The sequence below is a fragment of the Ovis canadensis genome, chromosome 3, assembly GCF_042477335.2.
Source record: "Ovis canadensis isolate MfBH-ARS-UI-01 breed Bighorn chromosome 3, ARS-UI_OviCan_v2, whole genome shotgun sequence".
NCBI classification, from domain to species: Eukaryota; Metazoa; Chordata; class Mammalia; order Artiodactyla; family Bovidae; genus Ovis; species Ovis canadensis.
The window spans coordinates 4,613,192-4,639,602 of NC_091247.1; the positions used below are offsets into that span (position 1 = coordinate 4,613,192).

Genomic DNA, 26,411 nt, shown 5'->3' on the forward strand with positions numbered 1-26,411 from the left:
AGTGGAAGGGTGGGAAAGCCCCAGGAAGGGACGTGGGAAACTGAAGTTTGAAAGCTGAAGTTTGGAATAGAGAACGGCCCCACATCCGTCCCCCACCAAGGGCATCTCTGAGCCCCCAGCGTCACCCACATGCAAATTCGCAGAGCGCTGCTGTCCCACTCTAGGAAGCTAGAGACAGAGAGAGCCGAGGATAAAAGCTTCCAGTGTGACCTTTGGACTTTCCAGTCCAGTTTACGGGTTTCTTCTTGGGCTTCTCCCCCGACACCTTTTTTGGTTTTTCAGCCCAGTTTCCCTTATGGGAGTGGAATGAGGACTAATATAACCCTTCCTCAGAACTGTTTCTGTGATCTAGGACTTGGATTAAACACCATGTTTAGGTGCATGAGACTCAGCAAAAATCACAGCAAGGCCACCTGCTTTCCAGGTTGTAGTGCTGGCACTTTGTCATATAAGATGTCTGTGGAAAGATTTCAGGCAAGAGCCAGGACTTGTTCTTTTTAAAAATGGTTTGACTAAAAGGCAAGAGCTTGTAGTCACCCAGCTGTGAATTTCTCCAGGATTGCATACATGGAGAGTGCTACAAAAGACACCGTACAGTCAGAAATGATAAAATGTGGAAACAGAGTGCATTTCAGAGTCGTTTAAATAAAATAGCCATTCATGTATTCCAGTTGTGGGAGCAGACTCGGAGAGGTCAAGTGACTTGAGCATGGCCACACAGCAAATAAACGCTATGGCTTCCCTCGTGGCTCAGCTGGTAAAGATTTCTGCCTAGAATGCAGGAGACCTGGGTTCGATCCCTGGGTTGGGAAGATCCCCTGGAGAAGGAAACAGCTACCCACTCCAATATTCTGGCCTGGAGAATTCCATGGACTGTGTATGTATAGTCCATGGGGTCACAAAGAGTCAGACACGACTGAACTTTGACTCTACTCCCCCAGCCGCCTAGAGTGCAGGAACCCACAGGAGGGTTGTTGCTCAGTCACTGAGTCGTGTATGGCTCTTGGGTAGCCATCCTTTTTCTTCTCTTTCCTTTGTCAAAAAGTCTTCATCGTTTTTCTCCCCACTATACTCTCTCTTCTAAGGAAGCCCAAGTTTTGATGATTGTAAATAAGCAGTTTAACGCCTCTCTTCCTCTAAAAGGAAGAGAGGAGAGATACATGAGTTGAGTTTTCTTTCCACCTTCTTTAGATGTGCCTTTCATAACTTAAGGCTCTTCTAGAAGAGATAGAAAGTTTCATGATATCTTTAGAATAGTATCTCAGTGGATTAAGATAGTTTCGCCTGTTGGAGTTTGGGAATTTGGTGACAGCTATGGACCTGTTTGTAGAACAATCAACATGCACTCAAACGTTAGAGCTTTCTGAAACTGAGCCTTCCTGCTGTCTTCCGGAGGCAGGCAGTGTCAGAGGAAACCCAGTGGGATGACGGAGCCCTCCTATGACTGTGTCATCCAGGACACTAACCCCAGTCACATGTGGTAGCAGAGAGCTTGAAATGTGGCCGGTGTGACTGAGGAAATGAACTTCTAATTAACTGAAACTCAAACAGCTGCACAAGGCTACCGACAGCGGACAGAATTGCTTGACGGCTGATTCAGCTGCAGGGCTTGAGCAGCAGCAGCAGAATGGCGGCAGTTCTTTCTTAGCGGTGGTGCTCGGTGTTGTTTTGCAGCAGCGTGTTTTATTGTTCTGTAGTCCATCTTATTTTTTCTTTCTGCTTTGTCAAGTAATGGATTCTTGAGAATCTGTTCATGAGGGTATACTTAAACTATTTATTCCCAAGCATGTGAGTGTGTTTTGGGGATGTAATTTTCTTCCTTCTCTGTTTCAAGGAAAATAGGCATTGGTATCACCTGATTCAAGATGCACAGAAACGTGGCGCCATTATTAAGACTTGCGACAAGAACTACAGACACGATGCAATGAAGATCCTGAAGCTCAAACCATTGCTTCAGAGGAGCCTTACTCACCCTCCTGCTGTCGCTCCAGAGGCATCCAGACCCCAGGGTGGCCTACCCAGCAGCAAGCAAGATGGTGAACTCAGCAAGACATCTTTTGCTTCTTCCCTGTACCACTCACCCTCTGATTCCAAAGAAGCCACAGTCACTGAGGCTGCAAAGGATCCTGAAAGGCCACCCACTCAGGACCGGCTTCGGGACCCAAGACTGCTGCGGAGGATGGGCTTAGCCTTTGATGCCCAAGGAATAAGCCTCAGGGAGCCGCAGCCCTTGAGCCCCCAGCATTCTGGAGCAGCGCCTCCGTCAGGCGCGCCAGGCTGCCCTGGGAGTCCCCAGGAGCCATGCACCGTCAGGCAGCAGGGAGTCACCCTGAACAGCCACATGCCTCACACGCAGTGCGACTCTCCAGCCGCTGGTGCTGACACTTCCACAAGCAAAAAGAAGTGTGACCAGGAAGAGGGGGTGCTCGGCCACAGGAGAGAGACCAGGGCCTTGAGTGAAGGGGATCAGGAGTGGTGGGCGAGCTCCCACACAAAGAGGAACTCAGACTGGGATGAGAGGGGCCTGGAGGAGGACAGCCACTCAAAGAAGAGACGGGTTTTATAGTATAGCCAAACAGCAGAGGCTGTTAGCCACAACCATTGCTGCAGACCTCTGATGACCAACGGACAGGCTTGTCCAGATAAGACTGCTTTTTTCCTTATAGGAGTTTGTTGTTGTTGGAAAACAAAATGTATTATAACACATGGGCCACTTGGTCCTTTTTGTCAGTTGTAAAAGCTTTCAGAGGACATTTGTGTATCAGTAATTATGTCTTTGAAGTAGGAGGCTTGCAGTGTTGATCTCTTGTTCTTGTAGAAAAGGAGGTCAGCCTGGAGAGGTTGTAGAAGTTGGAATGTATATTTGTATAGCAAATAACAAAATCCTTTTAAAATTTAATCTGGTAGACGGCTTTTCTTTCCCCTGCTTAAAATGTTAATCATTTTCAACAGAACAAACCTTATATTAAAAAAAAAAAGTGTGAGGAGGGCAGGTCCTTTAAACCATTGTTATGGCAAAACAGATGTTTAACAGCCCAGGTAGTCTGGCAAGGAGCTGAGTTTAGTGCTGGTGGGTCAGAGGTCTCTAGTTCTGTTTTTTAAAAGCAGCTAGAGTCTGCTGGGAAGGTTTAAGTTGCACTGATGACCTTTGTAGACCAGGCACCCTGACACAGGATAGTGCGTTTCTGTGATGAGTGAATCTTCTAGTAGTGAGCACATAGCTCTCTAGCTAAAATTCTCATTCTTCTTGAATTAGGAGAATATGAAATGAAAGTGTAGTTCTTGACATGTCATTCAGATGCCCCCAGCATATCTTGAGTTTTCTGCAACTCGTGGGTTAGAAATCCAGCGGTTGCCCAGTGCAAGATCAGTGCCGAGGTGGCTTGTGTGAAAGCGTGCACTTCTTGGGTTGAGCCAGAAAACTGGGTGTTCTCCATCTTCCCAAGGGGTTCTTGGGGACTTGAGACAATATTTTAGACAGGAAAGAGACATCCTTTAAAAAGAGAGGCTGGAAGAGCAGCGCAGGTACTTGGGAGTTCAGAACCAAGGAGAGAGTTGACAGGTTTCCTCTCGTCTCTGGAGACCATTGTAATTGATGCAGATACAGCGCTGTTGTGGGGCATCTGGTTAGAGGGCTTGTGCTTCTGCGAAAGGAAGTGGCTGTGGTGGATGGAGGTCTGGTGACTTGGACGAGGGCAGGGCTGCCCAGTTTCAAAGTCTGGCTTTCCCTGCACACACACAGTGGTGCTGAAGTCTCACAGACACGAGCGTGTGTTAACAGTCAACCCGCATTTGAACCCGTGGTTGGTCGTGTACACCGTGCAGCACCCCAGCTATGCGGGGGTAGCGAGCACATCCCTGAGTGTGAACGTGTCTTTGCGAGTTCATCCCTCTGAAGTGTCTTTGCTCTTCTGCTTTTTAAGCAGAAAGGGCTTTGTGTTCGTCAGAAATTGTCCTGAAGCAGGTTATTAAGAGCTTTAAAAGTACGTTTGGTTGCCAACAGTTAAAACCCTCTACTTCTCTGTTCCTCTTATCCCTCTCACCGGTGTCTAGGCCTCTGCTTGCCCCCTCACTGGTTTCTAAGCCTCTGCTTGCCCCTCTCACTGGTATCTAGGCCTCTGCTTGGGCGTGGATACTCCCTGTCACCTGGGGAGCACGTGCTCTGTCCCGAGTCAGCCCCTGCTCCCCTGCCACGGAGGCGGGCCGAGCCCTACTTGGGGCCAGGGCTTTGTAAGCTTCCTTCCTGGCCTTTGGCAAGAAAGCTCATTATTACTGTGTTTATTTTCCTCCTGTCTTGGTAGAATGCTTGATTTAGCAGACAGTTGTAGTGATCATGGTTTAGAGAGTCTAGAAGGTGTTAGCTTATAGAAGAGGTGTGACGGACACAGCTGGGCCAGGAGCTTTCCCCACGCTGTTCACACAGCATGAATATAAGGAAGGGTTTGTTGCCAGTTCTCACACGTCGTGTCCACCTTTTGGTTCGCCATTCACCTAGTCTGTGAATGCAAGAAGTAGCACATCAGAAAATCTACTGAGCACGTGTGTCCTGACAGCCTCTCCCAGCAGAAATGGCCATACCAGACATGGCGCTGGAGGCGCACTGTAGCTCCAGTTGGTATGCTTGTGTATCTGCACGAAGCACTTCGCATGTACCGTGTGGCCTTTCTGATTCACTGTCACAGCAGGGTTGTTGATGGGCGGTTAGTCTGCAGGTGAAAAATAACAACTTGTTAGTTTTGTCCTTGCCATGGCGTCATAAGACAGTGCCCTGTCTTCTTTCAGTCTTAATTCTTTCAACATGAAAATATTCTACTTAAAATCTTGTTTTGTTTCTTTGTATATGATTTGCCTTGAAATTACTGTGGGCAGTTTATTTAGTTCTGTTTTCATGCATTATCAGGAGCAGATTTGATAAGTACATGTGAATAACCTCCTGTAAATGAGTTTTATAACAAAATTGTACTAAACTATTTTCTAAAGTCAGTTGTGCAGATTTATAGTTTTCTTTGCTGTAGCTTTCTTTCTATGCCCTGAATTCCTAACCAGGATTTGGCGAACAATAGCTGTGTTGTCTCTGTTAAGACCTGAATATTAAGAGAAAATGGCAGAATTAAAAGCAGAAACAAGAAAGCTGATGCGGGTTAGGAGTTATTGAATGAAGATTGAAGGAACTTCCAGATAACCCATTTCGTCTGCCATTGGATTGATGTTTTCATCCAGTCTGCACCCACAGTGCTCCCAGCTTCTTACCTCTTGGAATCTTATCTGTGATAGATAAGGTAGTGAGTGAGGGGTGTGTGGCCAACTGTGGTGTCAGTTACCCTTGAGATTTGGTCCAGAAACACACGCTCACCTCCAGGCTGAGCTTGGGAGAGCAGAGCAGATGAACAGGGACCCACAGAAGGAGCTGCGGGAGCCCCAGGGGTGGGGCTGGAGGCAGATGACCAGGCCGGGGGTAAGCGCTGGTGGTTACAAAGGAGAGCACATTCTCCAAAAGCACTGGCTTCAGGGAGCGCAGTTGGACATGCTGAGCTCCACCAGGATGTGGGCCCCACCAGCCTCCCTGGGCCTCCTGCTCATCCGGGATGGAGGCACCCACCACCCGTGAGGGTAAAGAGACGACCTCGGGGGGAGTCCTGGGGCAAGGTGAAGTTGTCAGGAGACCTGGTGAGAGGCGGGCGCGCCGTGATGGCCGTTTTATCCATGCAGTTGCTTCCTGCAGCAGCTGCCGCGGGGATTTTTAAAATCTCCCCTGGCCAGTACACGTAATCACCACCACCTCCTGGGTTTCACCATTTATTGTTTGAGGAATAAATAATTCAAAAAGGAAACTAAAATTTAGCTTCAGTTTAAGCAGAATTTACAGTGTTGTGTAGTACCATGAAGGCAGTTTCTGTACACAAAGGATCCCTCAGTAACTCTTAAAGGACCTGAGTTATTGTCAACCTGTCCTGCTGGACAGGAGGTGTTTTCCAAGTCCAACTGCGTAAACAGTGTCGACGGTGCCCCGACCCACAGGAGCTGTCTTCTGTGTTCCCTCCCTCCCTCCAGCTTGGGCCAGCTCTGCTTGTGGCCGCCGTAGCCTTTGTTCTCAAGCAATGTTGCAAATCGAATTGTTGGTACTTTTCAGCCTGGGAGGTGTACCTGGGAGTCACCCAGAGAACTTTAAAAATTCCCTCTCCTGGGCTGTCCCCTAGAATTGCTGATTTCTTGGGTCTGGGAGAAAGTACTTGCTGCCTTTAAAAAAAAAAAAAAAAATTAAAAGTTGAACTCACTGCAAGGTGATTGCAGTGAGTGGCCAGCCTTGAGGCCTGGCTCCTCGGGTCAGGAGGAAAGAGGAGCAGCCCTGGGGCCCATCGGGGTCCAGTCTGCCTTCTTCAGTACCTTGTCCCCTACAGGGGCTCTGGAGGGGGCGCGGCCCACCCCCAAAAGCCATCTGGACACGTATCCTTTTGTTGAGATTCCCAAGCACACTGCAGTGGGACTGGGGAAGGACAGCCGGGAACGGCTCGGTCAGGGATTGGGGGGTCCTGATGCCGTAGAGAGGAGGAGTTAGAAGGCTGCCTGTGGAGTAGAGGAAGAGCCAAGTGAGCCTGCGTCAGGTTTGAGCAGGAGTGCCCACCGAGCTGGCCATGGAGGGGCCTGAGCAGGGAGTTGGTGGTCCCGGAGAACAAGGCAGGGGGTCTGCCTTAGCTCTGCCGTCGGCTGTGGACAGCTACTGAGGGCCTCCTGTGGGCTTTGCTTTCTCCACCTGAAAATGATGGTCAGGCTGTTAGTTCTGTTTCACTGTTAAGTTCTAAAATTCCAAGTCCCAAACGCTGACATCCAAGAGAAGAAGAGGCTAAAGAGCACAGCGCGGACTTCCCTGGTGGTCCAGCGGCCAAGGGGTCTCCTGATTCTGAGCTCCTGCAGCTCCACATTCAGAGCCCCCCACTGCCCCCATCTCAGATGCTGACCCAGAATCACCCCAACACAGCTGGGCAGGGAGCCCACCGATGGCACCTACCTTTGCCCACACCTTGGTGGAGAATGTCCTCAAAGATTCTACTTAATGTTTATAGTTCCTTGGGTTTCATGACAACATTCAGTCGCTCAGGCGTGTCCGACTCTGTGACCCCATGGACTGCAGCATGCCAGGCTTCCCTGTCCTGCGCCTTCTCCCGGAGCTTGCCCAGACTCAAGGCCATTGAGTTGGTGATGTTGTCAACCATCTCGTCCTCTGTCATCCCCTTCACATTAGATGATTAAAGCAACAAATTAACCTAACTAACTTTCTTAGCTCCCCTATACAGATCACATTGTCAATCCCTGCACTGTAACAGATCTCCCCCTCTGGGGGAAGCAGCAAGAGAAAAGAGATTTCCAAAATAACAGCAGGGGCTCCGCCCACACGTCACTCCTCAGGCCCCCAGGACGTCTTATACGGGCTCCTCTGGGCAGAGGGGTGGGTTTATATGAGGTCGAGTCCTCTCCTCTGGTCCTCCAGAAAACAGCGAAGTATTGGCAGCACTTCGGTTGCCACATCCGGCCCTGGTATCTGTGAGTGACTGAAATAGTTGACTCTGGTGTCCGACTCTTTGCGACCCCATGGACTGTAGCCTACCAGGCTCCTCCGTCCGTGGGACTCTCCAGGCAAGAGTACTGGAGTGGGTTGCTGTTTCCTTCTCCAGGAGATCTTCCCAACCCAGGGATCGAACCTGGGTCTCCCGCATTGCAGGCAGATGCTTTACCATCTGAGCCACCAGGGAAGACTCTTATAGTCTACTGTCATAAAAAGGCATTTTTATAAGCTGCTTTTACAAATTAAATCTGTTTAGTTTTTTTAAATTAAATTTTTTAAAGAAAGAATTGAGAAATTTTACTCCAGGCAAATTTGAGGATAACCACCTAGGAAGAGCATCTCTGAAAGCTCTCAGAACTGTTCCCTGATTTTCTTTTTAAACCTTCAGATGCCACCTCTTCTAACAGTATTTAAACCAGTCTAGTAAATCTAATCAACTCTAAAGTTCTTTTAAAAAGCCCATTTAATAAAACGGTCTTACACTTTTCCATTTAATCCTAAACTGAGCAATTCAGTAGGTTTCAAGTTGAAATAACTAATCTGATGAAAATGCCAAATTTTCTTAAATGTTAAAAACCCTTGAGCCATCAAATACATTCTAAATAACAAACATAATTTGATATAAAAGCATTAGGATGGTTTCAATTTACTACATTATCTCATTTAATTTTCAGTCTTCCCAAAGTTAGAAGGCAGCCAAGATGGGATGGTTTTTATCTTCCCGAGTGACTTCAGTTTGGCATCCCAAGTAAGTTGGGCTGCAGAGCAGCTGAAGTTGTGACCCGGCAATGGTGTATGTCCACAGTGATTGTCAGACCACTGATTGGCACAGACCTGGCTCCCAAAACTCTTGTGAAGTAAATTGTACACATCAGAGCATCTATGAGGCTAATGGAAAATGAAAGACATCATCAACACCTGTGTGCCACTGCCCCAACACAGAAAGCAGGAGACGGCTGATGCCTGGAAAGGTCAGTCCATGCTGCTTCCAGACATCCTCCCGCCTCCCCTTCCGCCTAGTTGTAAACAGCATCCTGAGTTCTGTAGTTTGTATAACGCTTTGTCATGTCAGTTCAGTTCAGTCGCTCAGTCACGTCCAACTCTTTGTGACCACATGGACCGCAGTACGCCAGGCCTCCCTGTCCATCCCAACTCCCGGAGCTTGCTCAAACTCATGTCCATTGAGTCGGTGATGCCATCCAACCAGCTCATCCTCTGTCATCCACTTCTCCTGCCTTCAATCTTTCCCAGCATCAGGGTCTTTTCAAATGAGTCAGCTCTCCACATCAGGTGGCCAGAGTATTGGAGTTTCAGCATCAGACCTTCCAGTGAATATGCAGGACTGATTTCCTTTAGGATGGACTGGTTGGATCTCCTTGCATTCCAAGGGACTCTCAAGAGTCTTCTCCAACACCACAGTTCAAAAGCATCAATTCTTCGGTACTCAGCTTCACAGTCCAACTCTTACATCCATACATGACTACTGGAAAAACCATAGCCTTGACTAGACAGACCTTTGTCAGCAAAGTAATCTCTCTGCTTTTTAGTATGCTGTCTAGGTTGGTCATAACTTTTCTTCCAAGGAGTAGGCATATTTTAATTTCATGGCTGCAGTCACCATCTGCAGTGATATTGGAGCCCCCCCCAAAATAAAGTCTGTCACTGTTTCCCCATCTGTTTGCCATGAAGTGATGGGACCACCCATGCCATGATCTTAGTTTTCTGAATGTTGAACTTTAAGTCAACTTTTTCACTCTCCTCCTCCACTTTCATCAAGAGGCTCTTGAGTTCTTCGCTTTCTGCCATAAGGGTGGTGTCATCTGCATATCTGAGGTTATTGATATTCCTCCTGGCACTCTTGATTCCAGCCTGTGCTTCATCCAGCCCAGCGTTTCTCATGATGTACTCTGCATAGAAGTTAAATAAGCAGGGTGACAATATACAGCTGTGACGTACTTGACGTACTTTCCTATTTGGAACCAGTCTGTTGTTCCATGTCCAGTTCTAACTGTTGCTTCCTGACCTGCATATAGGTTTCTCAGGTGGTCTGGTAAGCCCATCTCTTTCAGAATTTTCCACAGTTTAATGTGATCCACACAGTCAAAGGCTTTGGCATAATCAATAAAGCAGAAATAGATGTTTTTCTGGAACTCTCTTGCTTTTTCCATGATCCAGCGGATGTTGGCAATTTGATCTCTGGTTCCTCTGCCTTTTCTAAAACCAGCTTGAACATCTGGAAGTTCACAGTTCACATACTGTTGAAGCCTGGCTTGGAGAATTTTGAGCATTACTTTACTAGCATGTGAGATGAGTGCAATTGTGTGGTAGTTTGAGCATTCTTTGGCATTGCCTTTCTTTGGGATTGGAACGAAAACTGGCCTTTTCCATGTCCTTTGGCCACTGCTGAGTTTTCCAAATTCGGTGACATATAGAGTGCAGCACTTTCACAGCATCATCTTTTAGGATTTGAAATAGCTCCACTGGAATTCCGTCACCTCCACTAGCTTTGTTCGTAGTGATGCTTTCTAAGGCCCACTTGACTTCACATTCCAGGATGTCTGGCTCTAGGTGAGTGATCACACCATCGTGATTATCTTGGTCTTGAAGATCTTTTTTGTACAGTTTTTCTGTGTATTCTTGCCACCTCTTTTTAATATCTTCTGCTTCTGTTAGGTCCATACCGTTTCTGTCCTTTGTTGAGCCCATCTTTGCATGAAATGTTCCCTTGGTATCTCTTAATTTTCTCGAAGAGATCTCTAGTCTTTTCCATTCTATTGTTTTCCTCTATTTCTTTGCATTGATCACTGAGGAAGATTTTCTTATCTCTTGTTATTCTTTGGAACTCTGCATTCAAATGGGTATATCTTTCCTTTTCTCCTTTGCCTTTCGCGTCTCTTCTTTCACAGCTATTTGTAAGGCCTCAGCCATTTTGCTTTTTTGCATTTCTTTTCCATGGGGATGGTCTTGATCCCTGTCTCCTGTACAGTGTCACGAACCTTCGTCCATAGTTCATCAGGCACTATGTGTCAGATCTAATCCCTTGATTCTATTTCTCACTTCCACTGTCTAATCATAAGGGATTTGATTTAGGTCATGGTCTAGTGGTTTTCCCTACTTACTTCAGTTTAAGTCTGATTTTGGAAATAAGGAGTTCATGATCTGAGCCACAGTCCTCTTCCGGTCTTGTTTTTGCTGACTGTATAGAGCTTCTCCATCTTTGGCTGCAAAGAATATAATCAGTCTGATTTTGGTGTTGACAATCTGGTGATGTCCATGTGTAGAGTCTTGTGTTGTTGGAAGAGGGTGTTTGCTATGACCAGTGCATTCTCTTGGCAAAACTCTTTTAGCCTTTGCCCTGCTTCATTCTGTATTCCAAGGCCAAATTTGCCTGTTACTCCGTGTCTCTTGATTTCCTACTTTTGCATTGCAGTCCCCTATAATGAAAAGGACATCTTTTGGGGTGTTAGTTCTAGAAGGTCTTGTAGGTCTTCATAGAACCGTTCAACTTTGGCTTCTTCAGCATTACTGGTCGGGGCATAGGCTTGGATAACCGTGATATTGAATGGTTTGCCTTGGAAATGAACAGAGATCATTCTGTCATTTTTGAGATTGCACCAAGTACTGCATTTCGGACTCTCTTGTTGACCATGATGGCTACTCCATTTCTTCTAAGGGATTCTTGCCCACAGTAGGAGATATAATGGTCATCTGAGTTATATTTACTCATTCCTGTCTGTTTTGGTTCGCTGATTCCTAAAATGTCAATGTTCACTCTTACCATCTCCTGTTTGACCACTTCCAATTTATCTTGATTCATGGACCTAACATTCCAGGTTCCTGTGTAATATTGCACTTAACAGCATCGGGAGTTTATTTCCATCACCAGTCACCTCCACAACTGGGTGTTGTTTTTGCTTTGGCTCCGTCTCTTCACCCTTTCTGGAGTTATTTCTCCACTGATCTCCAGTAGCATATTGGGCACCTACTGACCTGGAGAGTTTATCTTTCAGTGTCCTATCTTTTTGCCTTTCCATCCTCTTCATGGGGCTCTCAAGGCAAGAATACTGGAGTGGTTGCCATTCCCTTCTCCAGTGGACCATGTTCTGTCAGACCTCTCCACCGTGACCCGTCCGTCTTGCCTACACAGCATGGCTCCTAGTTTCATTGAGTTAGACAAGGCTGTGGTCCATGCAGTCAGATTGGTTAGTTTTCTGTGATTGCGGTTTTCAGTCTGTCTGCCCTCTGATGGAGAAGGATAAGAGGCTTACGGAAGCTTCCTGATGGGAGAGACTGACTGAGGGGGAAACTGGGTCTTGCTCTGATGGGCCGGGCCATGCTCAGTAAATCTTTAATCCAGTTTTCTGTTGATGGGCAGGGCTGTGTTCCCTTCCTGTTGTTGACCTGAGGCCAAACTATGGTGGAGCTAATGAAGATGATGGCGACCTCCTTCCAAAGGTCCCAGGCACGCACTGCCACACTCAGTGCCCCGACCCTGCAGCAGGTCGCTGCTGACCCACCCCTCCCTGGAGACTCCTGGACACTCCCGGGCGAGTCTGGGTCAGTCTCTTGTGGGGTCCCGGCTCCTTTCTCCTGGGTCCTGGTGCACAAGGTTTGTCTGTGTCCTCCCAGAGTCCGTTTCCCAGTCCTGGGTAAGTTCTCATGGCTCTATGGTGGGGTTAATGGCGACCTCCTCCCAGAGGGCTTATGTCATACTCAGGGCTGTGGCACCCAGAGCCTCTGCCCCTGTGGCAGGCCACTGCTGACCCGGATCTTCTCAGGAGACACCCAAACACAGTTGTGGCTCAGTCTCTGTGGGGGTCTCTGGGTCCTCGTGGGCACAAGGTTTGTTTGGGCCCTTGAGTGTCTCTGGTGGGGATGGGGTTTGAGTCTAAATGTGATTTCACCCCTCCTACTGTCTTTCTGGGGCTTCTCCTTGGCCCTTAGACATGGGGTGTTTCCTCAAAGTTGCTCCAGCGCCACGCAGCTGCTGCTCCAGCACATATACCCCCAAATTATATTCACTCAATTTTGTGCTTGATGTGATATATACAATGGATATCCTGTGACTGAATTAATTTTCTCTCCCTCGTCCTTACATTTCTGAGATAGCTATAGCGATTGTCCACTCTGTTGGGTGGAGGATAGTATTCTGTTTTAGGAACATGCCAGAGTCTGTCCATTCCATTCTGATGCACAAACACAGGAGCCTTCCCAGGCAGGACCCAGACCTGTGTCACGCAGGGACACAGGACCGGAAGGCCCTCCAGGACGCCTGGCCGTGGGTGCTTCTGGCTTGAGGCTATGACAGGGCTCCAAACAATAGAATGGTCAGCTGCCCCCTATCCCAGCAACTGAGTGGCAAGGACACCCTGCCAGGTGGGGCCTGGTTGGAGTCCTGCCCTTGGCCTGCACCCAAATCCCCTTATCCCACCAGTAACCCCCTGATCACAGGAGCCAGCCTGTGTGGGTTCCATTCTTTGCAACGGAAATGCTTCAACTAGAAAACCCCCTACCTGGCAGTCTACCCTCAGGTAGTTACGGGGTCCAGAGACAAGCCCATCCTGCAGTCCTAGCATCGTCATTAACTCCTCGGCATGGCCTTAGAGCTAACATGAGGCGGTGGTTGATGACTGCACCTCTCTGGGGCAGAAGGACAGACCCCGATAGATCCTGGCAGGAGGAAGATGTCCGCGATCTCACGGGAAGGCGAGGGTTACAGTTTTGCTCTATGTATGTGTATGTATGCGACACCACACCTATGTGACAGGTTTTGGGGTCAAGGGGAAAGAGGGAAGAAATGGAGAACAACAGCGGATACTGGCCACGTATTTGGGCCAGCACTGTACTTCTGTGACCCTCATGATAGCCCTGTGATAGAGGTGCTAGGTTTTGTTGTCGTTTGGTTTGGTTTGATTTTCGCCCTGTGGTGCAGCTGGTGGGATCTTAGTTCCCCAGCCAGGGGTTGAACCCACAGCCTCGGCAGAGAAAGCCCAAAATTCTAGCCCCTGGACCACCAGGTGCTGTTTTTCACATCCCCATTTCACAGATAAGGATACTGAGGCAGAGAGGGATTGAGTAACTTTCCCAAATTCATCCAGGTAGTAGAGGACAGCCTCAAACCCACGTGGTGGGACTTGAGAGCCCCTCAGTGCCATCCCTTCTGCCTCTGGAAACACGCCCCTCCCTGCCCCCTGCCCTCCACTCAAGGAAGGAAACGTGGGCCCTGGGTCAGCCGTGAAATGTACAGACGTATGGGTGGGCCAATGGGTGGGGAAGAGGGCCATTGGCAGGGGCAAAAAGTAAAAGGGTGGGGATTTTGCATATCCTTTTTAATAAAATTATTTATTTGGCTGAGCCGGGTCTTAGTTGTGGCGTTCGGGATCTTTGTTGAAGCATGTGGGATCCAGTTCCCTGACTAGAGATTGAGCCCTGGTCCCCCTGCATTGGGAGCTCAGAGTCTTAACCACTGGACTGCCAGGGAAGCCCCATGTGGGTCCTGTGATCTTTCAAATCATCTTTTCACCTTAAATCACCCAGTTGACTTTTTATGCCGTGTCCAAGCTCTCCGACCAAGATACTTGTGGCGCCTCAGTGTTCTCAGCTGTAAAATGGTTCTATTCCCAGAGTCTACTTCTCAGCTTCATCTCAGGGGTCCTTGATAGAAGGTATATCCAGCCTCAGCCTCAGCACAGGACTTAGCACGGTTTTAACGAATGCTGGAGACTGCATAGGGGCGGGGGGTGTTTTATGAAAAGGTGCTGGACTTGCGCATCAGAAAATATTAACAGTAGCTTTGGATGGAAGATTGTGGGTGATTTTAATTTAAAAATTCTTATCTAGCATTTCTGTTTTTTCTAACTTCCCTGAAGCTGTGATTTGTGTTTTATAAGAAAACAAAAACAAGTCAAGCTTCTCCTCCCTGGGTTTTTACCCTTTGCTCATCTGGCCTGAGATGTGCAGGGGTCCCTTAGGGACTGGGGAGACTGGCCTAGCTGGAGGTGCCGTCCTGGGGCAGGGGTGCGGGCGTGGGGGGAGCCCCCTCTCAGCCCTGCCTGCCCAGGCCTGCAGGGAGATGCCCACAGCCGCTCCCCAGGTGCCCATAAACGCCTCCTAACCAAAAGTGCCGATACAGCAGGTCTGCTTATTTAGAGGGGGCACGTGGGGGCAGTGGGCAAGGCATTTTCTCTGACAGCAAGGCCGTTTGGATGACACCTGGCTCCCCAGGGCACCTCGCTCTGTCCTGGAGCTGCTGCAGGGGCGAAAGAGGGGGCTGGGCCAGAGCTGCAGGCCCTGTGGGGTGGACGCCCCGCACCCCTCTCCCCACCCTGGGCTTCACACTCTCGCCATCCTGAATCACTTCCTGCCCCTGCTTCTTAGCAAGTGTGACTTCAGGCAAGTTACCTCCCAAATCGGAGCCTCCACTTCCCTATCTGTTAACTGGGTAGACCAGTCCTTCCACCTAGAACATTCTCTACCAATTTGCAATGCCCAGAGGCACTTTTGGTTGTCGCCACTTGGGAGGGAAAGCGACTGTCACCTGGAGACTGGAGGCCAAGGATGCCGTTAAACATCCTAGCTGCACAGCACAGCTGCGCCCACCCGAGCCGGCAGTGCCACCAATGTCAGTGGCACTGAGGCTGAGAGTCCTGTCCTAGGGTGAAGTTCGTGACGGTGAAGCCTGAGGACGCACGGCTGGGCCCGCGGACAGTGGCTGTCACCATCCACGTTGTGAAAGCAGAGCCTTCTCCTCTCAGCTGCTCAGAACCAGATGTCCACACATGAGGTCCAGGACCAGGAAGCACCACTTTAGAGGTGGGGCTGCGTCTGGAAAATGTCAGAGTTTTTCAAATGGCCGCTGGCAACTTTCCCTCCAGCCTCTGGCCGGGGTCAGGGCCTGGGCCGCCTCCTGGGGGACCAGGGCTGCCAGTCTGATTTACGAGTGCTCCACCTCCCTGCCCCTGGCTTGTGTAGACACTGATCCCAGGGGAGCTGCCACAGCGCCACTGGCCCTGCTGAGAGGGGTCAGGGCAGGCAGGGCTCTGCCCACCTCCTCCCCGACCTCTCAGGACCCTTCCTGGGAACACACCCAGGGTGACACCAAGGGGTGTGTGTGTGTGTGTGTGTCTGTGTGTGTGTGTGTACAGTAGAAGCTGCTGATGCCCGGCCCAGAGTCCGTCTATGGGAACCACCCCTGCAATGCTGCAGTGCCTGATAGAACTTACAGCTGCTGACGTTCTGTACTGGGGGCCCCCCAAATCCAGCATGAAGCCCATGACGTGAGCCTGCCCCTTGCTTCAGGATGGAGTTTCTGCTCAGAGCCTCGGTGGGTGCCCTCAGGTATACCTCACTGGGCCTCCCCGCCCCCATCCGATTCATCTCATCCATCTTCCAAACAGCACCCGCTCCATGAATCCATGCTCCGAACCTGTGTCTCAAGCTCTGCTTCTGTCAAGGGACCCAAGATTCTGTGTGTGTGTTTAGGGGTGAGTGATTGTGGCTCCTATGTTAACATCACGAGGAGGAGGAGGACGAGAAGCCACTGCTTACAAATTGCAGCCAGCAGCTGGTGTTTACCTAGAAGCGGATTTGCTCAGCCTGCTCCCCCTTCTCCTTCGTCCCCCCCAAGCCCCCACCCCCACCCCCTGCTCATCTGAAGGTGGAGGCAGGTTCTGTCCTGGAAAGAGGGTCTTGAGACAGTGAGGCCCTGAACTCCTGGGCCTAAAGCCACTGTGACCTATTGTCTTCCTCATGGGCCGTGTTACGACATGGGGGCCGTGGCTGGGAGCGTTTTAGTGTCTCAGCCTCAGTGGACTTGGGGACCCAAATGCTGAGTGGGAAAGGCCAATGACTTAGGAACCGGTAAGTTGTGACAAAAAAACCACTTGTGACAAAAAACCCGAAGACCAGTGTTTTTGATCACATCAAAGTTTATTTTTTCTCACACATGTAAGTGAAGAGGCAAGCAACCAGGGCTGGCGTCACCCAGCTCTGCTAGGTCCTCAGAAAACCAATCTCCACCTTCTGGGCTCCACCATCCTGAGCGGGTGGCTCCCCAAACCATGCTGACTGAGTATCAGGGTGAGGCGCCAGAGAGACAAGCAGGGGCCACAAACTTGCCAACTGAGACTTGGTGGGGAGTGAAGGCAAACAAAGGCTTTGAAGACTCTTTCTGGAGGCCGCGCCCATTACCCTTGCTTGTAGCCCATTGGCCAGAGCTGGGTCACGTGACCACACTAGGCAACAAGGTGCCCCAGGGATGTTTGCTTTTAGCCACTGAGCTAGTGAGCTTGTCACTAAGAAAGTAAGGGAGAGGGGGCATGGGGACCTGACAGAAGGCACTTTGGGGTTGGGAGCTGAGACAGATCCGGAGGCCAGAAGGGCCTGGTGCTTGGCCCTGAGAGGCCCTAGACACATTTTATATCACTTGTGGCCGTGTTGTAATCTCTTGTCATCTGCAAGGCCAAGTTTCATTAGACTCTGAGCCTTGCTCTGGGGACTTGCAGGAGGGATGAACACAGTTTTATGTTAAACGTCCCAGTCTGGAAAGATCGGCTGCATTCAGAGGGTAGCTGCAGGTGCTGGGGGGTGGGGGTGGGGAGGTTGTAGGAACAGCAGGGAACCAGAACCTGATCCATGTGCTGGGAATCTTCCGAGGCAGCTGGGAAGTAAGCAGGTGGCCAGGGAAAGCCAGACCTTCTTGAGAGACAGCAGGGAAGTCCAGCTCCCAAGGACCAGAAAGAGACCCACGGGCACCTCAGAAGCACAGGGCTAAGCTGATGGACCCCTTTCTTCCGAGCTTCCTTTCACAACTCCCAGGCTGTCCCTGGTCCCCTTGGCCGTCCCCTTACTGATGCTCGGGAGGGAAAGAGGAAGATGAAAGCGGGGAGAATGGTGGGTTGTGGGTCTTTGCCACCAGGGGGCGCCGGAAGGCCGCGGCCCCAGCTTGAGGCTGAGGGTCCAGGGGGCCTGATAGAAATCCCCCTCCGATACCGATTTATAAACAGAATTATCGGAGTCCAGCCCTGTTCCGTGCTCTGCCAGTCCCTTCCCTGGGACTTCTCAACAAATCCTTGTCTACCATGTGCTTTTAAATTTGAGGACAGCTAAGGAAAAGTGCCAATACACTTTGGATTTTTTTTTTTTTTCTTAGGGAAAGGAGGGAGACAACCTCCCAAGTTTGGGGAACATCAGAGGTCACTGCAGGGCCAGGCCTGGCCACGTAGTGAGACAGCTCTGCTGGCCACACCTGCCCGTTATTCACAGAGGGGCCTGGGGAAGAGATGGGCCTTAAGAGTGAAAGAGTGAAATCGTTTCTTTAAGGCTTTTCTGTGAATTCCCATTTCACCTCCACAGTTGCTGGGTAAAAAAAAGAGCAGAAAGAACACAGGCCCCGGAGGCAGCAGTGAGCAGACTCTTTACTGTCAGATTACACACCATCAACCACCCCCCCCAACGGCGACCAGCATCCCTGCCCGGGGCCCCCTTCACAGGGGCAGCTGATACAAACAAGAATAGTTCTCTGCAAAAGGAAGCGTCCGGCCCTCCCAACCCTCCGTCCTACCTGTCCCCAGACACTGAGCTCCTTGGTCACCAGACCTCTGGAAAGGCCTGGGGTCTGGTGGGTTGCAAAGGAAAACCAAGAATAGAAAAGAGAATTGTCAGCGACTAGAGTTGTAGGCAACTGGACTTTGGGTCCGCTGGCTGGTGGTGAGCCAGGGACAGGCGTTGGGGGTGTCTGCAACAGTCGTGTGTGTGGCAGGAGGCAGAATCTGAGGGTGTGGGGTGAGCAGCGTTTCTCCCCACCCTCGGTCTCACTGCCGGCAAAAAAAAAAAAAAAGGAAAGGGGCGGTGGGTAATATAAAAGAAAAACTAAGACCAAAATCGCAGGCCGCTGGGGCCAGGACCCCACAGCATCCCCCGCTGCCGTGCAGGGGCGGGGGCAGGTGCCACTGGGGTAGGGGGGACGGGGCGGGAGGACTCTGCTGAGTAGCACCTGGGAGCAGCTCAGGCCGCACCCTTCTCACCGCCAGGCCTCGGACGCCTGCCCCCGGGGCCCCCCGGCTCTCCGGGCGAGGGGCGCAGGGCGCGACAGGGCGCGCGGACTGGCCCTCACCCTGCCCGGGGTGCCCTCCGCGGGGCTCAGCAGTCCAGGCGGGCAGCCAGCCCCAGCAGCAGCAGGCAGCCGAGCAGGGTGGCGGGGCGCGGGGCAGCCCCCGGTGCGCGGTCGCAGTCCAGGCCGCCCTCGTCGTCGGCGGGGTCGCAGCGGGGCAGCTCGCAGCGCGCGCCGGTGTAGCCACGTGGGCAGGCGCAGCGCTGGTTCTGCACGCAGGTGCCCCCGTTCTGGCACAGCAGCTGGTCGTCGTCGCACACGTTGGCTGCGGGGCGGAGGGGCGGTTAAGGCGGGCGGCGGTCTGGTCCACCCCGAACCCACCACCACCACCACCCGCGCTGGAGCTTCTGCGACTGGGATGCGCCGGTCCAAGTACCTGGGGCGCCCTTCCACCCTCTTCCGTTGGCTAACATCGGGTCTCCGCCAGCCCATCACTTCCTCGGACAGCCTCCCTTCCTCCCCGAAAGCCCTCTCGCCTCCTGCCAACTCCAACCAACTCCCAGCTCCCCTTGCTTCCAGCTCCCTTCCTGCTACCTACACCACAGTCGCATCAGGCCCCGCCCACCACCCAGACCCCGCCTTTGACGTCAGGCTCCGCCCACCTACTGACCCCGCTCTGCGGTATCAGCCCCACCCACCTACAGGCCCCGGCAGCCTCAGGCCCCGCCCACCCACTGGCCCCGCCCGGCAGCATCAGGCCCCACAGCCCCGGGCCCCGGGCCCCGCGCCCCGGGCGCGCACTCACGGTAGCAGCCCTGGCGCCAGTAGTGCGTGGGGAGGCAGTCGTCACACTTGGGCCCCGCCGCGCCCTCGCGGCACTCGCAGAAGCCGGTCTCGTTGCACCGGTCGTGCACGGAGCCGATCTGGTTGCAGTTACACTCTGGACCGACAGTCGCACGGCGAGTGATCAGGGTGACTTGTGGGCGCTGTCCGCACGGACCCACCCCGCCAGACCCCGCCACCCTCCCGGCCGGATCTCCGCATCCGCGGCTGGACGGTGGGGTGAGGGCTGCGTGGGGTGTCCAGATCGCGAGGGAAGACGGCATTTCCTCCCATCCAGGCAGCCCCTTCGCCTCCTTCTGGCCCTGGCGCTATGTGGCCTGGGCCAGCCCTTTCCGCTCTCTGGGCCCATCTCCCTGCTTCTGTAACTGGGGCGGGCGCTGATCCACCCCAGCTTCAAAGAGCGGTGACTGACAGGTGGGCGGGGCCTCATCGAGGCCACCTGACATCTGACCTGCGGGCTGTGCTGTGTGTGGGGACGGGAAGGTGTAGCGGGCATCCACAGCTCTCCTCCAGGGCCTCCAGCCTCACCCTGCCCCTTCCCAGTCGGTTTCCTGGGGCCTCTGCCCGCTGGGGGAGGCAAATGCCTCCACTCTGGGTGTCCTTGTCGCCTAGTGCTGGGCCGGGGGTGGAGGCAGCAGGCAAAGAAAAAGGAGGTGCTGGGGTGGGGGTGGAGGACGGCCTCTAATCGGATCCAGAGGCCCCTCCCTCTCCCCCGCGGCTGGCCAGTGTGACATGGGCTGCACGGTTCCCTTGGGATCACTTGAGAATTGATGAAATTATCTGAAGGCCATAATTCAGACTGACAACTGCAGCTTTGCACAGCCAGGGCCAGCCTGCTGGGCGGGGCATGGGCAGAGAGGTTCCCAAGGGCGCTCGCCATCCCAGGGCTGAGAACTGGCCTCTACGGGGGACAGCATTGCAGTCTAGTGGGTGCTGGTTGCAGGCCATGGGGCCCGCCTTTGGGGTTGGCTTGCCCCTGGCTGGGTCCAGGGCCCCTTGTAGATTTATTTCCTTCTTTACCACAAAAGCCAGGCCTGGCGCAGAGGGTAAAGAAAGCAGACCATTTGCTCACTGGAGGCGGGGGTGTGTGGAGGGCTTATAAAGCACAAGAGAAGATTCATTTGAAGAAAAGCATCAGTCCCCCCAGAAGGGTTGGACAACCCTTTACCTGATCCCACTTTACAAACAGGGGAACAGGCTCAGAGAGGGGAAGAGAGTTGATGAAAGGCACACAGCTTGGCTTGGGAAGATCTCCCTGGAGGAGGAAATGGCACCCCACTCCAATATTCTTGCCTGGGAAATCCCATGAGCAGAGGAGCCTGGTGGGCTACAGTCCATGGGGTCGCACGAGGCGAGCACGACTTAGCGACTAAACCACCACGACCACCACACAGCCAGGCAAGCCCTAGACCCTGTCTTTGGCTCGAACACGTGGTTCTGAAACTCCAGTGCCTGCGGGGAGAACCACATGGGGAGCTTATCAATAGAGCAGATTTTGGAGGCTTCTGTCCTTAGAAACACCCAGCCGGAGTGGGCCCTGGAGTTGGAATTTTTCCGGATCAACCCTGAATATTTATTGGAAGAACTGATGCTGAAGCTGAAGCTCCAATACTTTGGCCACCTGATGTGAAGAACTGATTTACTGGAAAAGGCCCTGAAGCTGGGAAAGACTGAGGACAGGAGGAGAAGCGGGCGACAGAGGATGAGATGGTTGGATGGCATCGCCAACTCAATGGACATGAGTTTGAGCAAAGCCCAGGGGTTAGTGAAGGACAGAGAAGCCTGGCGAGCTGCAGTCCATGGGGTTGCAAAGCGTCGGACACGACTGAGCGACCGAACGACAATGACCCCCACCAGCCTCCCCCGGGGGTTCCAGTGCAGGGGTCTCCAGACTCCACCTAACGCCTCTCCGGCGCCCTGCGCCCCGCGCCCCCCGCGCCGGCGAGGGCTCACCGATGCACACGTTCTCGTCGTCCAGCTCCGCGGAGCCGTTTCGGTAGTAGCCCAGGCGGCAGTGCTGGCAGTGCTGGCCCCGCGTGTTGTGCTTGCAGCTCACGCAGGTCACCACGTTCAGGAAGTCGATGTAGCTGCAGCGGTTGGAGTGGCCGTAGCACTCGCAGTCTGGGCCGGCCGAGCATGAGAAACACCAAGGGTCAGAGAGCAAACGGAGACGGGGCCTTCCTGCGACCCCGCCCCTGTGCAGGCAGGGAAACTGAGGCAGGGGCGGGGGGCACCTGGCACAGGAAGGTGCCCCGGGCCTCCAACACTCCTGTGCCGTTTGGGGAGGGATGGGCCCACTAGCTTTGAACCAGAATGAGAACCAGCATGGGCCCGGCCCACAAATTTCCACCTGGCCCCAAGGGCAGGGCACCAGGGAGAGCACCCGCTGAAGCCCTGGCTGGGTACCGGGGTGAAGCGCTCCCTTGAGGGATGCTGGGGTGATTAGAAATGATCCATGCAGGGAGGATGGGTCATGCTATCGGGTGGTGAGCTCAGGGAGGGCGGTGCCTGGGTACATGGCGCTCACCACGGTATCCCAGTGATTCAGTGAGGGGCAGACGCATGCATGTACGCCAGAGGTGGGAAGGACCAGGAACTTCCTCCCCGTGCTGCTTTGGAAGACGCTTCAAGGAAACCCCCACCTGCAGGACCCTTTCTTATTAGCCTGGGCTGTTCTGCAGATGTGTTTGGCAGCAGAGTGCCTGCTCTTGCACGACCCCGACAGCACGTGCCCTGAGATTTGTGCCTTGACCTCCAAGGCCAGCCTTGGCCCAGCTTCTGACTCTCACTGGAGGCACTGGGTGATCCCCAGAGGTGAGGCCCCCAGGGATTGGAGGCGGCTTCCATGACATCATCAAGGGGGTGGAGTTTGGTGAGGAGGGTCACCTTCCCTGCCACAGATAGGGGCCATCCCTTGGTGTCCCCTCCTAAGGGGTTCAGCCTCTCCTTGAACAAGGAAGGATGCCCTTTGCGAGACACCATTTGTGTATCCCTAGAGGAGCCACCCTTCTCTTTGTGATGGGAGAAGGGAGGACTGACCAGGTGTCAGGGTCAAGGACGTGGGAGACCTTGAAGAAAAGAGCCTCCGAGCTGTGCCCAGGAGGAGCTGGGTGGCATTCTCGCCCCATGGCCTCCTGTCCCCGTCACCTTGTCCCTCCAGGGACAGTGAGAAGGTGAGACATCCTCCAGATGTCCCAAGGAGTACTGTTGGTGACCCCGTGTCCCTGATCTTGCTTCCACCAAGATGAGGCCCTGGGCCACACCTCCCATGGGAGCCAGGACAGACTATTTCTGGCAACTGCTCTGCATGCCCTGTGCCTGCCCACTGTGCTTCTGACTCATGCCTGCCCCCAGGTCCCTTGGGAGGGAGGACCGGAGGGGAGACAGGCTCTGCTTCACCTGACCCAGCTACTCTGGGAGGGTTTTCTGAGCCGGCTATCACTGGTCCTCGTCCAGCACTTTTTTTTGGAGGTAGGGGGAGAAATGCTGGAGGAGGGCTGATCCACCCCACGGCCTTCCTCTTACCTTCGAATTCTTCAACAGGCATCACCTGAGGAGATTTGGGCCTGAGCTGGAAAAGTTTGGAGGCCTTGGCGGGGGCAGGGGCAACAGCGGAGGTGCCCGCAGCTTGGAGAGATGAGAAACAAGCCCTTTCATCAGCCGTGGTCCAGCTGCCCAGGGCGGGCTGTCTTTGCCCAGATAAAGCCCAGTAAAGACTCCCAAGGTGCCCTGGGCAAGCTCTGGAGCAGCTTTGTCACTGCTCAGATTTGAGATGACACAGCACAGCCAGCAGTGTGCAGAACCCAGCATGCCTTGGTACCCGTCTCGGAGACCATCTACTATCAGTTCAGCTGGATTCACCCTCCCACGTTATTCTGACATCTCTCATGCTATGCTCAAGACTTTGCTGAAGCTGGACGCTTTGTTGAGTGGTTGAAAAACACCACTGTGGACTCCCTGAACTATTGCTCCTCTCCAGACTTCTGTGAGGGTTAAGTCCAGAGTGTGAACCTGGCATGCAAGATTTGGGCATCTCCCTTCCTTTCCCAGTGGTTCAGTGGTGAAGAACCCGCCTGCCAATCTAGGAGAAGCAAGAGATGCAGGTTCCATCCCTGGGTCGGGAAGATCCCCTGGAGGAGGAAATGGCAACCCACTCCCGTATTACTGCCTGGAGAATCCCATGGACAGAGGAGCCTGGCGGGCTACAGTCCATGAAGTCGCTCAGGCATGAGCGACTCAGCACTTCCTTTCTGAAGCAAGCTCCCTGCTCCACGCAGCGTGAGTCCTTTGCCTTCCACTGTCAGGAGCCATCTAGCCAGGAGCACAGACTGCCCAGAACCCAGCCCTTTATTTGTGGGGGAGCATGCCACGGTCCCCTCGGCTTCTCCCTGAGAGGCCGCGATGCCCGAGTCGGTCCAGGGCCAGGATGTGATTGCTCCAGCTGGCTCCCCATCGCCGGGGAGGATGCCCCTGGACTCAGAGGTCTCCGCAGACCCTCCCCAATTGTGATTCTGCCTCCGGAACCACTCACCAGCAGGGGGCGCGCAAAGCCCGGCTCACCATTCACAGCCCGTGAGAGGGGAACGGGAGGTGCGGGTGGGGTTGCTGCCCGAGCCTGGCATCAGGTCCTACCGCCAGGGAACGGTGAGCTGGGACCAGGGACAGTGTCCCATCTTGGAGACTCAGGCAGACCCTGTGTGCTTCCTGGGTGTGTCCACTATAAGTGCAGACGAGTCCTCGAGCCCACACGAGTTTCTTCCCAACGCAATGGGAGAATGAGGCTCTGGGCTTGGTTTCAGTGCGACCCCCCTACCCTCCCCGCCGAGCCCTCCCCATGTCCTGCTTGGTGAAGCCACTACTCCCTGGTGTCCCACCGCCAAGCTTTTGCCGCAGCTGGTCCTGCCACCCGGAAGGCTACCTTCCCCCTTCCCCAAGAAGCGACTTCATGGACTGTAGCCCCACCAGGCTCCTCTGTCCATGGGGTTCTCCAGACAAGAATACTGGAGTGGGTTGCCATGCCCTGCTCCAGCGGATCTTCTCGACCCAGGAGCCAAGCCCCTGCAGGAAGCCCTCTCTGGCTCTTGAGCCTCAGGGCATTACTGTTCTCAGGACAGGGTCTCCACTGGGCTTGGGAGCCCTCAGGGGTTAAGGTGAGGATTAGAGTGCAGGACTGAAAGGGGTCGGGTGTGGTGAGGTCACGCTGGCTAAGTACGTGGGGTTGGGGGTGTGGAGTAGAGCTCCAAGGCCCCTCCCCTCCACCCTCGGGGGGGCCCCTGCCACCCGGGGTTCCCACCACGTGGCCCTGATCCCTACTGCAGAGTCTCAGGAGCAACCCCCCCACCCCATACCTTCTGCATTGGAGGACACCTGGGGCCAAGGGACGCTCGCCCAGAGCGGGGCAGCGGTGGATGGACTACTCCACTCTTGGGGGAGAGAAGAGAAGAAACCAAGTCACGGGAGGGGCTGGGGCTGTCCGGGGGACCTCCTGAGGCATCACCCCCTGCAGGCCCCTTATAGAAGCAGCACTCAAAGAAGCGGCTCTGTCTACACCAGCCAAGTGGAACTGGGTTCAAATCTATAGGAGAGGCAGCATCTATGCTAAGGCAGCCTGTTGAAGGGTGCAGGGATGCCAGATGGAACAGGGACCCCTGCCTAAGAATCTGCATACGTTGGACAGCCCTTTCTTCAGAGGGACTCATTCTTGGAGCTTCCTTCCTGCATGGCCTCCGTTCTGAATGAAGGCTGGAGTTAGACAGAGTCCTGTATCGGGGCCCAGACCTCTCTGCACTGAAGTCTCTGGCCAATGACTGTAAAGGGAGTGTGTGTGTTCTGGCCAAGACACCAAACATGCCCAGAGGGTCCTTGAAAGCTTCCAGTCCAACCCCGATCCGGCAACCGGAGCATCCTCCCTGAGCCCTAGATTGGGCCCATCTTCACCAGGGACCCCAATATGAGTCAGCCCCCAAGTGCCACACTGACCGTCTCCAGGACTAACTGGACCCACAGTAGGTGATGCGGACAGGGCTGGCAAGATGAGAAATGGAAGAATCACCCTGTGCCGAATTTCAAAGGACAAACCCAGAGGGACAAGGGGAGAAATCGGATATTTTCCGCTTCTTAAAGGGATTACGCGTGATGCCAGTTGGTGGAGAAAGAGAAAGAAAATCTACCAGCTAAAAAGTGCGGGGGATGTTCCAGCTGGGAGCTGGGAGCCTCTGGATGTGAAATTGACATTTATGGGATGTTCAATGAGAAGAGGCCTCGAGACTCAAATTGGCAAGGGCTTAATTAGGGCTGCGGCAGTAAACCCGCCCTGAAGGCATGGTGCTTTGCAGTCTCGCTCCCGCCACCCCCTGCAGCCATACTGGGGTCAGGGTTAGTGGTCTTGAACAGCCTCTTCTCTGGCAGTCCCCATCCTCAGGACAGCTTGACATGGGCAGCTGGGAGAGACATGCGGGCCAGTGGCCCACAGGCCCAGTTGGACTTGGTACAAAGAGCCTAAAGCACCTGTTGGGAGGCACCTGGAGAGAACCAGGACCTTTCTGGTGGCCTGGGGGTGGGAAAGACTGGACTTTCCAGGGATGCGCTCAGGTGTTCCGGAAGAGCCTTCTCAGAGTGACTCATGTTGCTTGCCAAGGCCAGATGGATGCCCGTCTGTTCCTTCGAAACTGGGGAGCCATGCAAACTTGGCCTTAAAGGCAGCACCACCTCACAGCTCCCCAGGGTCTCAGGACCGTGGCTTTGGGCAGCTGAGTGGACAGGAAGCATCAGAAGTCAGTGAGCCCCAAGGTCAGGACCTGTCTTGTTTCCTTGAGCAACTACTCTTTCTTTTTAAAACAGCTTTATTGAGGGATCATTGACATACTGTAAAAACCCAGCTGCTGCTTCCTAAGCCTTAACCTGGGGGGACTAGGAAAACCTCAGTCCCCATTTCTTGGGGCTGTGAACCAGGAATCC

General features: G+C 53.2%; 2 protein-coding genes across 10 annotated transcripts in view; one reads left to right on the top strand and one right to left on the bottom strand.

Annotated features, from left to right (window-relative positions):
- SETX (senataxin) overlaps window positions 1-4,983 on the top strand; it is an 85,750-nt gene extending 80,767 nt beyond the window's left edge. For all 4 annotated transcript variants that reach the window (XM_069579996.1, XM_069579995.1, XM_069579994.1 and 1 more), the window contains one exon: window positions 1,835-4,983. In XM_069579996.1, the coding sequence (XP_069436097.1) occupies window positions 1,835-2,566 (732 nt within the window). In that variant the 3' untranslated portion in view covers window positions 2,567-4,983. The remainder of the gene's footprint in view (window positions 1-1,834) is intronic.
- A 12,968-nt stretch (window positions 4,984-17,951) lies between these two features.
- Window positions 17,952-26,411, bottom strand: part of NTNG2 (netrin G2) — a 70,893-nt gene continuing 62,433 nt past the window's right edge. For 4 of the 6 annotated variants that reach the window (XM_069580001.1, XM_069579998.1, XM_069580002.1 and 1 more), the window contains 5 exons: window positions 24,803-24,877; window positions 22,980-23,081; window positions 21,408-21,575; window positions 19,417-19,551; window positions 17,952-18,936 (listed from right to left, as the gene is read on the bottom strand). In XM_069580001.1, coding sequence (XP_069436102.1) covers window positions 18,701-18,936; window positions 19,417-19,551; window positions 21,408-21,575; window positions 22,980-23,081; window positions 24,803-24,877 — 716 coding nt within the window. In that variant the 3' untranslated portion in view covers window positions 17,952-18,700. The remainder of the gene's footprint in view (window positions 18,937-19,416; window positions 19,552-21,407; window positions 21,576-22,979; window positions 23,082-24,802; window positions 24,878-26,411) is intronic. The other 2 variants (XM_069580003.1, XM_069580004.1) reach the window with 1 other exon arrangement.